The 11,207-nt window shown below is 44.3% G+C and overlaps 1 protein-coding gene across 1 annotated transcript in view; it reads left to right on the top strand.

The window, feature by feature from the left end:
* The first annotated feature begins 1,560 nt into the window (after positions 1–1,560).
* LOC139281555 (uncharacterized) overlaps positions 1,561–11,207 on the top strand; it is an 80,058-nt gene continuing 70,411 nt past the window's right edge. The window contains exons 1-2 of the mRNA XM_070901719.1: positions 1,561–1,685; positions 2,632–2,867. Coding sequence (XP_070757820.1) covers positions 1,561–1,685; positions 2,632–2,867 — 361 coding nt within the window. The remainder of the gene's footprint in view (positions 1,686–2,631; positions 2,868–11,207) is intronic.

Genomic DNA, 11,207 nt, shown 5'->3' with positions numbered 1-11,207 from the left:
GTCCATGGCACTGTATATCGGGGTCATGGCACCATATGTTAAAGTAATGTCATGAGAAGCTGCAGTGGAAGATTACTGGTTCGACAGTATTCCTATGGGAGATTAAACCTGCAGTTGAGCTAAGAGAATGACGTCATGTTAAAACTATTCACTGCAGCAAAATCTGTAAACGATATAGTGTAATCATTAAATCAAAAACCTGGCACTCTTTGGGGTTTGCAAGATTTTTTAAAAGGCACAAAATTCTCAGAAGTAACCAGCTTTTACCAGTGACAGTATCGGTTAGCTGATCTATTTTTGCAGAATTGTGCGTTTTTGCTGTCACACGTTTTACATTAAACCTGATTGCACCATAACAGCAGACACGCTGCGCAGACACTGTGTACGTGAGCAGCAGAATGTAGCAAAGGGGAAAAAAATAGCAAATCTATCGATGAAACCTCTCGGCAATTTTAAATTGGTAACTCACATAAGAATGCAGCCGTTCAAAGACCTGTGTCTCTGGCCTGTTCCATCCTGTGGGGTTGTCGGAAGGTAACAGTGGCAGGATGTATATACAGGAACAGATTCATCTGGCAGGACTGTGCCCTGTGATCACATTGCCAAAGTGGGACTTGGGTACCAGTCTCGCATGCTTACACGTGCGGTATGTGTGGAAATCTCAGCAGGGTCAGGCAGCATCTGTGGAGAGAGAAACAAAGTTAACGTGTCAGGTCGAAGACCCTTCAAAAAGAACTGGTGAATGTTCGAAATGAACAGATTCTTAAGGAGCACTGAAAGGGGGAGGGGAAGAAAGAACAAAAGGGAAGGTCTGTGATAGGGTGGAAAACAGGAGAGATTGGAGAGACAAAAGGGATGATGGGCTGACTTGAGATGGTAATGGCAGAAATTGGAAAAAGATTAGTCTAGATAGGGTGTGAATGGCTGAATAATTACCAGCTGCCATGGGAAACAGAGAAAAAATACATAAAGGGGGTTTTTAATAAAGGAGGAAAGGGAGCAAAATATGGGCAGAGGTTATGGTCTGAAATTGTTGAACTCGATGTTGAGTCCAGAAGGCTGTAAAGTGCCTAAACGAAATGCAGTATTTTGCTTTTGTGTTCTTTAGCTGCTGTAGATGGAAGTGTGAAAGATCAGAACACGCTGAACAGAGAGGTAGTTAGTGAGAGCTATGTTGTTCTGAAAGCTCACGTGCAGGCATTGGAACTTGTTGCGCCCGTTTTATAGGAGTATAGCAGGCGCAATGAGAGCCAGTTTGGGGGACCAAGGTCCTGTGCCCAAGGCGCCTGAAAACATCTGACTCTATTGGATCGGGCCATTTTTGGGGCGATTGCCTAAGACTGGCATTGGGCTCCTTGCATTATGGTAATGAGGGGCTTAAGGCCTGTTTTTGGACCCCACCGGGATGTTGGACTGCTCTGGGTGGAGCCTGCTGGAATGGATGCGGCCTAGCAAGCGACCACCACCAACAAAAAAGGCTAAGTGTAAAATGTTATTTTGATGTGGAACCTGTGGGACTTGCCAACAACTGCTGACTACCTTTGCCTCTCCGTTTACAACATGGAATCAAAGAAATCGCAGCACAGAAGGAGGCTGTTCCGCCCATCGCAGGCTTACCTCAACTGGAGCTGTCGCATTTACCTGGCTTTTGTTGGATTCATTTTATATTCCATCTTTTCAATCACGTATTTTTAGATGGGTGTGAAATAGAGTGGGGGAGTGTGGGGGGGAAAGGTCACGCACCTCATGGCTTTAGTCTGCTGAGTTATAGCAATGTACACAAAAAGCTACTCTGTAACGATGCAAAATTCTGCTAATAACTGCACCCTAAGAAATAAAGTTGTTCATGTTTTTCTGCGTGTGGCTTTGCAAAAACCCAGTAAGTTGGATAAAAGTAATTGAAACTACTTTTTGGTCTGCCTGCTTTGATGATAGATAAGGCGAAGAGGAAATTTTGGGTGCTGATCATTTTACAAGCTATCGATAGAACTTGTGCAAAATAATTGTAGGTAAAATAGCCAGCTGTTGGCGAGGAAGTTTCATTTATTATTTAGGTACAATGATGTTGGAGGCTATTTTTAAAGTTGTACAATTGGAATTCTGCTAACTAAGAAAATCACAGCAGGTGAGATTTGTTTCAGAATGCAATATTTTTTTTGACAAAGGAGTTTTGTAATATTTTCATCAAAAATAGAACACGCACACAGTGTTCTTTCTGCTATAATTGAGACCCATGGGAAGGAAAGAGAACCACTTAATCCTTGTTCTCTTCCTGACAGTTTATCACTAGAATAAAGATCAGGTTAAATTGCTGCAAATTGTGAGTAAAACTTGCGTCTCACAGGATATGACTTAAGGGAAGGTCTGTGATAGGTTGAAAGACAGGAGAGATTAGAGAGACAAAAGGGATGTTGGCCCACATTCAAATGGTAATGTCAGGAGTTAGAAAAGCATTAGTCAGGATAGGGTGTGAATGGCGGGATAATGACCAACTGCCATTAGAGAAAAGGAGAAAAAAAGAAACAGGCTCAGAGGGAAGGGGAGAGGGGATTACTCCTGCCATTACCATTTGAATTCGGGCCAACATCCCTTTTGTCTCTCTAATCTCTCCTGTCTTCCACCCTATCACAGACCTTCCCTTAGAAAAGTAATCGTAAAGACAGCATGGAAATGTATCCTTTCATACTTCGCTCAGAAACAACCGCACCTTACATATGAAAAGGACAGTATTGCAATTCAGAGACACCAATCAAAATTCTACGTCTATTTGAAGATTATTGTCAGGAAATTGGTAAGCAGAGAAGACCAAAAAGGACTTGGACTATTACCTAAAGCTCAGAAGAATCCAGTGTCAGGAAAGATATATGGTAAATAAAGAAATATTATAAATATTGAGCAATATTAAGAAAGAAAGACTTGGATTTATAGAGCATCTTTCACGACCAGCGGATGTCTCAAAGCACTGTACAGCCAATGAAGTAATTTTGGAGTGTAGTCAATGGTGTAATGTAGGAAACGCAGCAGCCAATTTGCGCACAGCAAACTCCCACAAACAGCAAAGTGATAATGACCAGATAATCTGTTTTTTGTTATGTTGGTTGAGGGATAAATATTGGCCCCAGGACACCAGGGATAACTCCCCTGCTCTTCTTTGAAATAGTGTTAATAAATAAATAAAATACTTGCTGAAGGGATTATAATATGATGTAGTTTGTACATTCATTATTTTTTCTCACTTATTTTTCTCCCCTCATCCCCAAAATATGTTGATAATTTGTTAGATTAACGTTTCATGAGCAGTGATTCTTTCTGGTACCCAACCCAAGTGGCGATTAAGATGGACATTTGGGTGCTCCAGGCTCCCACGTCAAAGAGAGTCAATTTCAATCAAAGTGGTAACTGATAACTTTATTAATGGTTAAGTGAGTCAACCCAGCCTCAAAGAGATAGCTTTTCCTCTTTCACGTTGTGAGTCTTGACAGTGAGTGCTGACAAGGTATTGGATTACAGGGGCTATTACACCCAAGTCTGATTCTCCTCTCGCCCATGTAGTGTTTTGGGGTTTTCACTGTATTGCCCAAACAATAGTTTTTTACATTTATAATAATGAATATAATGTGTATTTCTCAATATTAACCAGCAGACATGATATCCAGACTGTTTGTCATTGTCATTTAGAATGTTAATTAATAAACAAAGGGGATTGTTGCATACATTTTCAAGCATTTCACACCCATTATGATACAATTATTTCCTTATGACACCTTAATGGCCAGATTTTGGCTCATTCCATGAACTCAGCAAGGTACTTGGCTAAGATGAACATTTGGGTGCTCCAGGCTTCCATGTCAAAGAGCATCAATTTCAATCAAAGTGATAACTGATAACTTTATTAGTGGTTAAGTGAGTCAACCCAGCCTCAAAGAGATAGCTTTTTCTCTTTCACTCTCCTGACGCCAGGCTGTGAAAATGGCAAATTAATTTTAATATACGTAAGTATGAAATGGTGCATTTTGGAAGGAGGAATAAGGAGGCCACTTACTCCTTGGAAAATAAATGTTTAAATCATAGAATCATAGAAAAATTATAACACAGAGGAGGTAGAGGAGCAAATGGATCTAGGGATAAAGATTCACAAATCATTAAAGGTAGCAACACAGGTTAACAAGGTCATAAAAATGCAAACAAAGCACTGGGGTTCATTTCTGGAAGACTAGAATTGAAAAGTAGAGAGGTTATGTTAAACTTGTATATAACCTTTGTTAGATGACACTTAAAGTACTGGGAACAGTTCTGGTCTCCGTATTACAAAAGGATATCGAGACACTGGTGAAGGTGCAAAAAAGATTTGCAAATATGATGCTAGAACTGAGAGGTTATAACTATCAGGAAGCACTGAACAGACTGGGGCTTTTTTTTAGTAAAGAGAAGGCTGAGGGGTGACCTAATGGAGATATGTAAAATTTTGAAGGGGTTTGATAGGGTCGACGTAGAAATGGTTCCACTTGTGGTGGTGTCCAAAACTAGGAGCCATAAATATAAGTTAATCACTAATAACTCCAAAAAGAAATTCAGGAGAAACATTTTTTACCCAGAGAGTGGTTAGACTGTGGAACAGGGAGTAATTGAAGTGAATAGCTTTGATGCATTTAAGGGGAAGCTAGAAAAGCACACGAGGGGGAAAGGAATAGAAGGATATGCGGATAGGATGAGATCAAGTAGGCTGGAAGGAGCATAAACACTGACATAAACCAGTTGGGCTGAATATCCTGTCTCTGTGCTGTAAATTCTATGTGATAAGCATGTGAATATAAACAGTCTGAAAGTTTGGATATAGTTAGCTTCAAAGTGGGCTTTTGCCTAAAGTGTGTCTAATTTTTTCATGAAACAAGAAGTGTAGGTGAATGAAATTTATCATGGAAACTGTAGTCTGTTCATTTCAGTATTTTGTGTAAAATAAACCAGTTCGTTGATTTGTAATCATGCCTCCTCTCAATGGAGTGCTTTTCAGTTTTCCTTTGTAAAAACAGGAGAACGCACATGATGACATATGCGAGATTACAGTAGCTGGTATATGCAGCAATGGTCCCATGTTACAATCCAAGAGCCATGCTAGGGTCGTGTTTAACTAGATAATGGGCAGCAAAAGTACATTCTGGATTGTGTAAGGGACACGTGATCCATTTATGGGAATGGCCAGTGGTGCTAAACCTGTGCAAATCTCTAATTTGAACACTCACAATTTGTAATAGTCCAGACGTGCGGATTTCCACAAGGGGGTTGCTGGATAACAATCAGTAGCAGGAACCCTGTCCAATTTTATTTCTCTTTAACCCACTCTTTAAGGCCAATGGGATATCCCAATACCCTTCCCATCTATGTTAGTGGTTCATCAAGGAAAAGCAAATAACTATGGGATACATAGCCATGAATATTTATGAGGTAGTAATGTAGTGCCTCAGAATTGACTAACTTTAAATGCATTAAAATGTTGCAGCAATAACATATAAACCATAAGGTGACCCTAATAATGAAGGAAGGCACAGTGAAGAGGGTGATCATATTTGGCCCAGGAGGAAGGCCTGGGAGAAGATCACAATATGGATGAATGCTATCTGCACACTCAGATAATGAAGCAGTCCATGCCCGCATGCAGCAAGACCTGGTCAACATTCAGGCTTGGGCTGATAAGTGGCAAGTAACATTTGCGCCACACAAGTGTCAGGCAATGACCATCTCCAACAAGCGAGAGTCTAACTTGCCCCTTGACATTCAACGGCATTACCATCGCCGAATCCCCCACCATCAACATCCTGGGTGTCACCATTGACCAGAAACTTAACTGGACCAGCCACATAAATACTGTGGCAACAACAGCAGGTCAGAGGCTGGGTATTCTGCGGCGAGTATCTCACCTCCTGACTCCCCAAAGTCTTTCCACCATCCAAAAGGCACAAGTCAGGAGTGTGATGGAATACTCTCCACTTGCCTGGATGAGTGCAGCTCCAACAACACTCGAAAAGCTCGACACCATCCAGGACAAAGCAGCAAGGGATCAAGGGGTATGGAGAGAAAGCAGGAAAGGGGTACTGAGGGAATGATCAGCCATGATCTTATTGAATGGCAGTGCAGGCTCGAAGGGCCGAATGGCCTACTCCTGCACCTATTTTCTATGTTTCTATGTTTTGTTCTTTCTTCCCCTCCCCCTTTCAGTGCTTGTTAAGAATCTGTTCTTTCCGAACACTCTCCAGTTATAATGAAGGGTCATCGACCCGAAACGTTAACTCTGCTTCCTCTCCAGAGATGCTGCCTGAAGGACTGGATGTGGGATTAGCCGTCTGACAACACAGAGGCAGTGGAGTGGTTGACAGAGGTGGAAGTGAAATAGGGCTATATGTTAGCAGCATACATGCGGGAAGAATGCTCCTGATGATGGGGAAGTCCAGAACCAGGGGACACAGTCTTGGGATAAGGGGTAGGCCATTTAGGACTAAGATGAGGAGAAACTTCTTCACTCAGAGAGTTGTTAACCTGTGGAATTCCCTACCGCAGAGAGTTGTTGATGCCAGTTCATTGGATATATTCAAGAGGGAAGAGGGAATTAGATATGGCCCTTGCGGCTAAAGGGATCAAGGGGTATGGAGAGAAAGCAGGAAAGGGGCACTGAGGGAATGATCAGCCATGATCTTATTGAATGGTGGTGCAGGGTCGAATGGCCTACTCCTGCACCTATTTTCTATGTTTCTATGTATCCAGCATTTTCTGTTTTTTATTCCAGATTCTAGCATCCGCAGTATTTTGCTTTTGTATGTCATAAGGGGTTGGGAGGGTAGGGAATGCCACTCTGTTGTGGATTTTCAGCTGTGTTTTGTTATCCAAACCCTTTGCACTGTCGGGCCCTGGCACTGCTCTCTGCCTTGCCCCAGTTCTGTGATCAGCTCTTGCGCGAAGAATTCAGAAAGATCGACAACCCTCTCCTGCCCCAACCAATGGATTTTAAATCAGTGTTTCTACAGACAAAATTGCAATGTTTCGTCAAGTCACTGTACAGTTTGTCACAGGGTAAATTGACAGAGGAATAATTGGGTACATTGCGGCAGTCAGTATGTTGGAAACCATGTGCTGTTTGGGAGCCAGGATGGTCCCTGAGGTGTGGCTGCATTGGGGTGTATATCAAGGGTCTTGCATGTATGGTGATGTTGTTTGTAGCTTCACTCTGACTTTCTTGGAAGATGATCTTAGTCTATGTGCATCATGTGACTTTCCAGGAATAGGCCTAGATGCTTGAGTTCCAGGCAGAGTCTGATTGGCATAAACCCCACAGATGTTTCATCCCCAATCGTTGTGAGGAGGGGCTGTATTCCACTATACGGGGGGAGGGGGGGGTGGAGGTGGTTGCATCATTTTGCAGCTACCATTGCCAGTTCTAACCTGTGCGTTGTGGGGAGAGGGAGAAGGCTGGCTCACTGGCAGGTAGATCTGGTTGACATGCTGCAGTTGCAGGTATTGTCTTCATACCCTCGGTGGCCTTCAGCTGCCAGGCCCTAAGCTCTGGAATTCCCTCCCTAAACCTCTCCACCTCTCCTCCTTTAAGATGCTCCTTAATATTCTTTGACCAAGCTTTTGGTCACCTGTCCCAATACAGGTTGACCCTCTCTTATCCGGGATTCCCTTATCCGGTATCACCCCTCGTCCGGGACCATTCCCGGCCGCTGGGTGGCACATGCGCAGAACTCGACCGTCAAAATCCTACTCACCGGCATAATCTTTCTCCTCAATCGGCTGCCTCCTCGTCGCCCTGCTGGAACTCCTGCAGTCACAATCCTCGGGCCGGCCGTTCCTCCCCACAGCGCTCGCTCCGGGGGGTCGGGCTGACTCTTCTGGGCCCGCCGGGGCCTGCTGGCTCTTTGAGGCCCCTTGCACACAGATTGGCTGACTGACTGACTGACAGTCGGTCCAGCCAATCAGTGCACACACATACTTACCCCAGCAACAGCACTTAAAGGCGTAGTCCACCTAAAACACGTGACTGCTCCTCATCCGGCAAAATCCCTCGTTCGGGACAGGCCAGGTCCCAAGGGTGCCAGATAAGGGAGGTTCAACCTGTATCTCCTTTGGCTCGGTGTCACATTTTATCTGATGATGCTGCTGTGAATTGCCTTTGGATGTTTTGCTACGTTGAAGGTGCCATACAAATGCAAGATGTTGCATACGAACATGCGAACAATGTTGGACAGGTAAAGACTGTCTGGTCCATCAAGCCTATCCCACACAAATCACAGCATATACACTCCACCCCACCTGAAACCATATGATCTCCTGAGAGAGACAAAAAAACAGATTAAAAACCCAGGCCAATTTGGGGAAAAAAATCTGGGAAATTCCTCTCTGACCCGTCTAGGTGATCAAAACTAGTCCAGGTGATCAAAACTAGTCCAGGAGATCACTCTGGCCTTGAATTCCCTGCAGTACCTACCTTCTGTAAGAGGTCATCTCCGCCACAGCCAGAAACAACTCCAGCTTTTGCTTGGAACGAATTCAGCAAGTCTGTATCCACCACATGAAATGACAGCTTGTTCTAGAGGTCTTCTATTCTCTGGGAAAGGAACCCCCTCCTGACATCTAACCTAGATCTAGCCTTATGCAAATTTGTGCCCCATGGTGCTGCCCAACCTATTTAATTGAAATAAACTGTCAGCTGGAATACTGTCTATTCCCTTCATTATCTTATAAGCCTTTGTCATACCCCCCAAAGTCTATGCTGCTCTAAGGTATAGAGTTCCAAATCTCTTAACCTATCTTGATAACTAAGATGCTTTAGACTTGGAATTAGTTTAGTGGCCCTCTTCTGCACCCCTTCCAGAGCCTCACTATCACCCGCCATGTGAGAAGACCAAAACTGGACAAAAAACTGCCTAATGTTCTGTACAAGGACAAAACAGGACATCTCGTCTTACACTCAGTTGGGGTGTACACCCCAACACCCTATTTGCTCTAGCTATTGCTGCACGGCATTGCTCGTGTACCTTTAAGGATATATGCACTGGAATGCCTAAATCTTTTTCTATATCCTCCATCTTTAATGCCGTTCCCTAGCGGGTGTATGAACGTTGAGCATTTGCCCTGTCCACATGCATTACACTGAACTTATCTAATTTATACATCATTTTTCAGTCATGAGCCCACCTCCCAACACATTAAGATCTGCCTAAATCAGACGAGCCTCTTCTACAGTTCTAGCACTCGCACAGATCTTGGTGACATCTGCAAATTTGCATATTGTGCCGCCAAGCCCTGAATCCAGATCATTAATAGAAATAGTAAAAAGCAACGGTCCCAACACTGATCCCTGCAGGACACCACCGGTCTCCAAACAGATCCAAATCCCTCTATAACTACCTTTTGCCTGCATCCTGCTAGCCAGTTCTGAATCCAATTCAGTATATTTCCACTAATACCAGAGGCTCCAATCTTATAGAGAAGCCTCTTATGCAGCACCTTGTCAAAAGCTTTTTGGAAATCTAAGTAGACAATGTCTACTGGGCTTCCCTCATCCATCAACTTTGTAACTTTTTCAAAAATTACTATTAGATTTGTGAGACATGACCTCTTTTTTTAATGAAGCCATATTGGGTGTCCCATTATGTCCCTCCCTATCCAAGTATTCATATATTGCATCCCTTATGATTCTTTCAAGCATCTTACCTATTTCTGATGTTAAACTGATGGGCCTATAGTTATGTAAAGTCCTGACCCTGCAGTACAGACTTGCACGAGGCACATGCTGAAGTCAAGGTCACTCAGGACCTGCACCTTTATTTCACAGCTCTCGAATGCCTCACTTGCCTGAGACCTGCCTTTATAGACCTGTGTGGGACAGGTGTGCAGTGTCTCCTGCAAATGCACCTCTGGTGGTAAGATTTGCTTGTGGTTACAGGTCATATCTAGTTACAGTCATGTATAGCATGGTAAGATACAGTTATATACAGTGATGTGCGATACATGACATCACCCTCCCCCAAGGTCTTATTGTCTTTATAGATTCAGTCTCTCAGGTGGTCTACACTCTCGTGTGGAGCGTCTTAGTTGTGGTTCAGTTGTTTGCCTTGGTGCCTGTTTTTCTTTCGGTGTGATTGCTGGTATCTCGCCTGGGCTGTCTGTTGAGACTGCCCTTTCCTTAGGTTGTTCCCTCTGACTGTCCACCAGGTGTGGTGTGAGTTCCACATTGTAGTCTGCCTTTGGTTCTGCAGTGTTGTTGGTGAATCTATTTTTTACTTGGTCTACATGCCTCCGGCAGGTTTGGCCATTGTCCATTTGTACAACCAGTAGCCTGTTTCCTTCCTTGCCTGTTGCTGTCCCTGCAAGCCATTTGGGGCCCCTGCCATAATTTAGCACAAACATTTTGTCCCCTATCTCATTCCACCGAACCCTCGAATTTCGGTCATGGTACTCAGTTAGCTTTGCCTCAACAATTTCATGCATGTCTGGGAGGATTAACGAGAGCCTCGTCTTTAAGGTCCGTTTCATCAATAGTTGCGCGGAGGGAACCCCAGTCAACGAATGCGGATGAGATCTGTATGCCAGCAGCAGTCGCGACAGTGGGACCTTGGATTTTAAGCATGCCTTGTTTAATGATTTGCGCTGCTCGCTCCGCCTGGCCATTGGAGGCCGACTTGAACGGTGCCGTCTTAACGTGATTTATGCCGTGGTCAACTATAAAACCTTGGAATTCTGGGCTGGTGAAACACGGACCATTATCACTGACTAATATGTCGGGAATTCCGTGCATTGCAAACATATCTCCACAGTGGTAGAGGTGGTGCTCGAGTTTAAAATGGTGCATTCGATCCACTTTGAAAATGTATCGACGACTACGAGGAACATTTTGCCCATGAATGGGCCCGCATAGTCTACATGCACCCGCGACCACGGTTTGGTGGGCCAGGGCCAGGGGCTCAGGGGGGCCTCTCTGGGGGCATTGCTGAATTGGGCACAAATGGTGCACCGTCGGACGCAGAGCTCCAAGTCCACGTCAATGCCAGGCCACCAGATGTGGGATCTGGCTATGGCCTTCATGAGAACGATCCCCGGGTGCTCTCGGTGGAGCTCCCGGACAAACGCCTCTCTGCCTCGCAAAGGCATGACTACTCGGCTGCCCCACATCAGGCAGTCTGCCTGTAGTGATAGTTCATGCATGTGCCTATGGA

Source organism: Pristiophorus japonicus, chromosome 15 (assembly GCF_044704955.1).
Source record: "Pristiophorus japonicus isolate sPriJap1 chromosome 15, sPriJap1.hap1, whole genome shotgun sequence".
NCBI lineage: Eukaryota > Metazoa > Chordata > Chondrichthyes > Pristiophoridae > Pristiophorus > Pristiophorus japonicus.
This window is presented reverse-complemented; position numbering and strand designations above follow the sequence as displayed.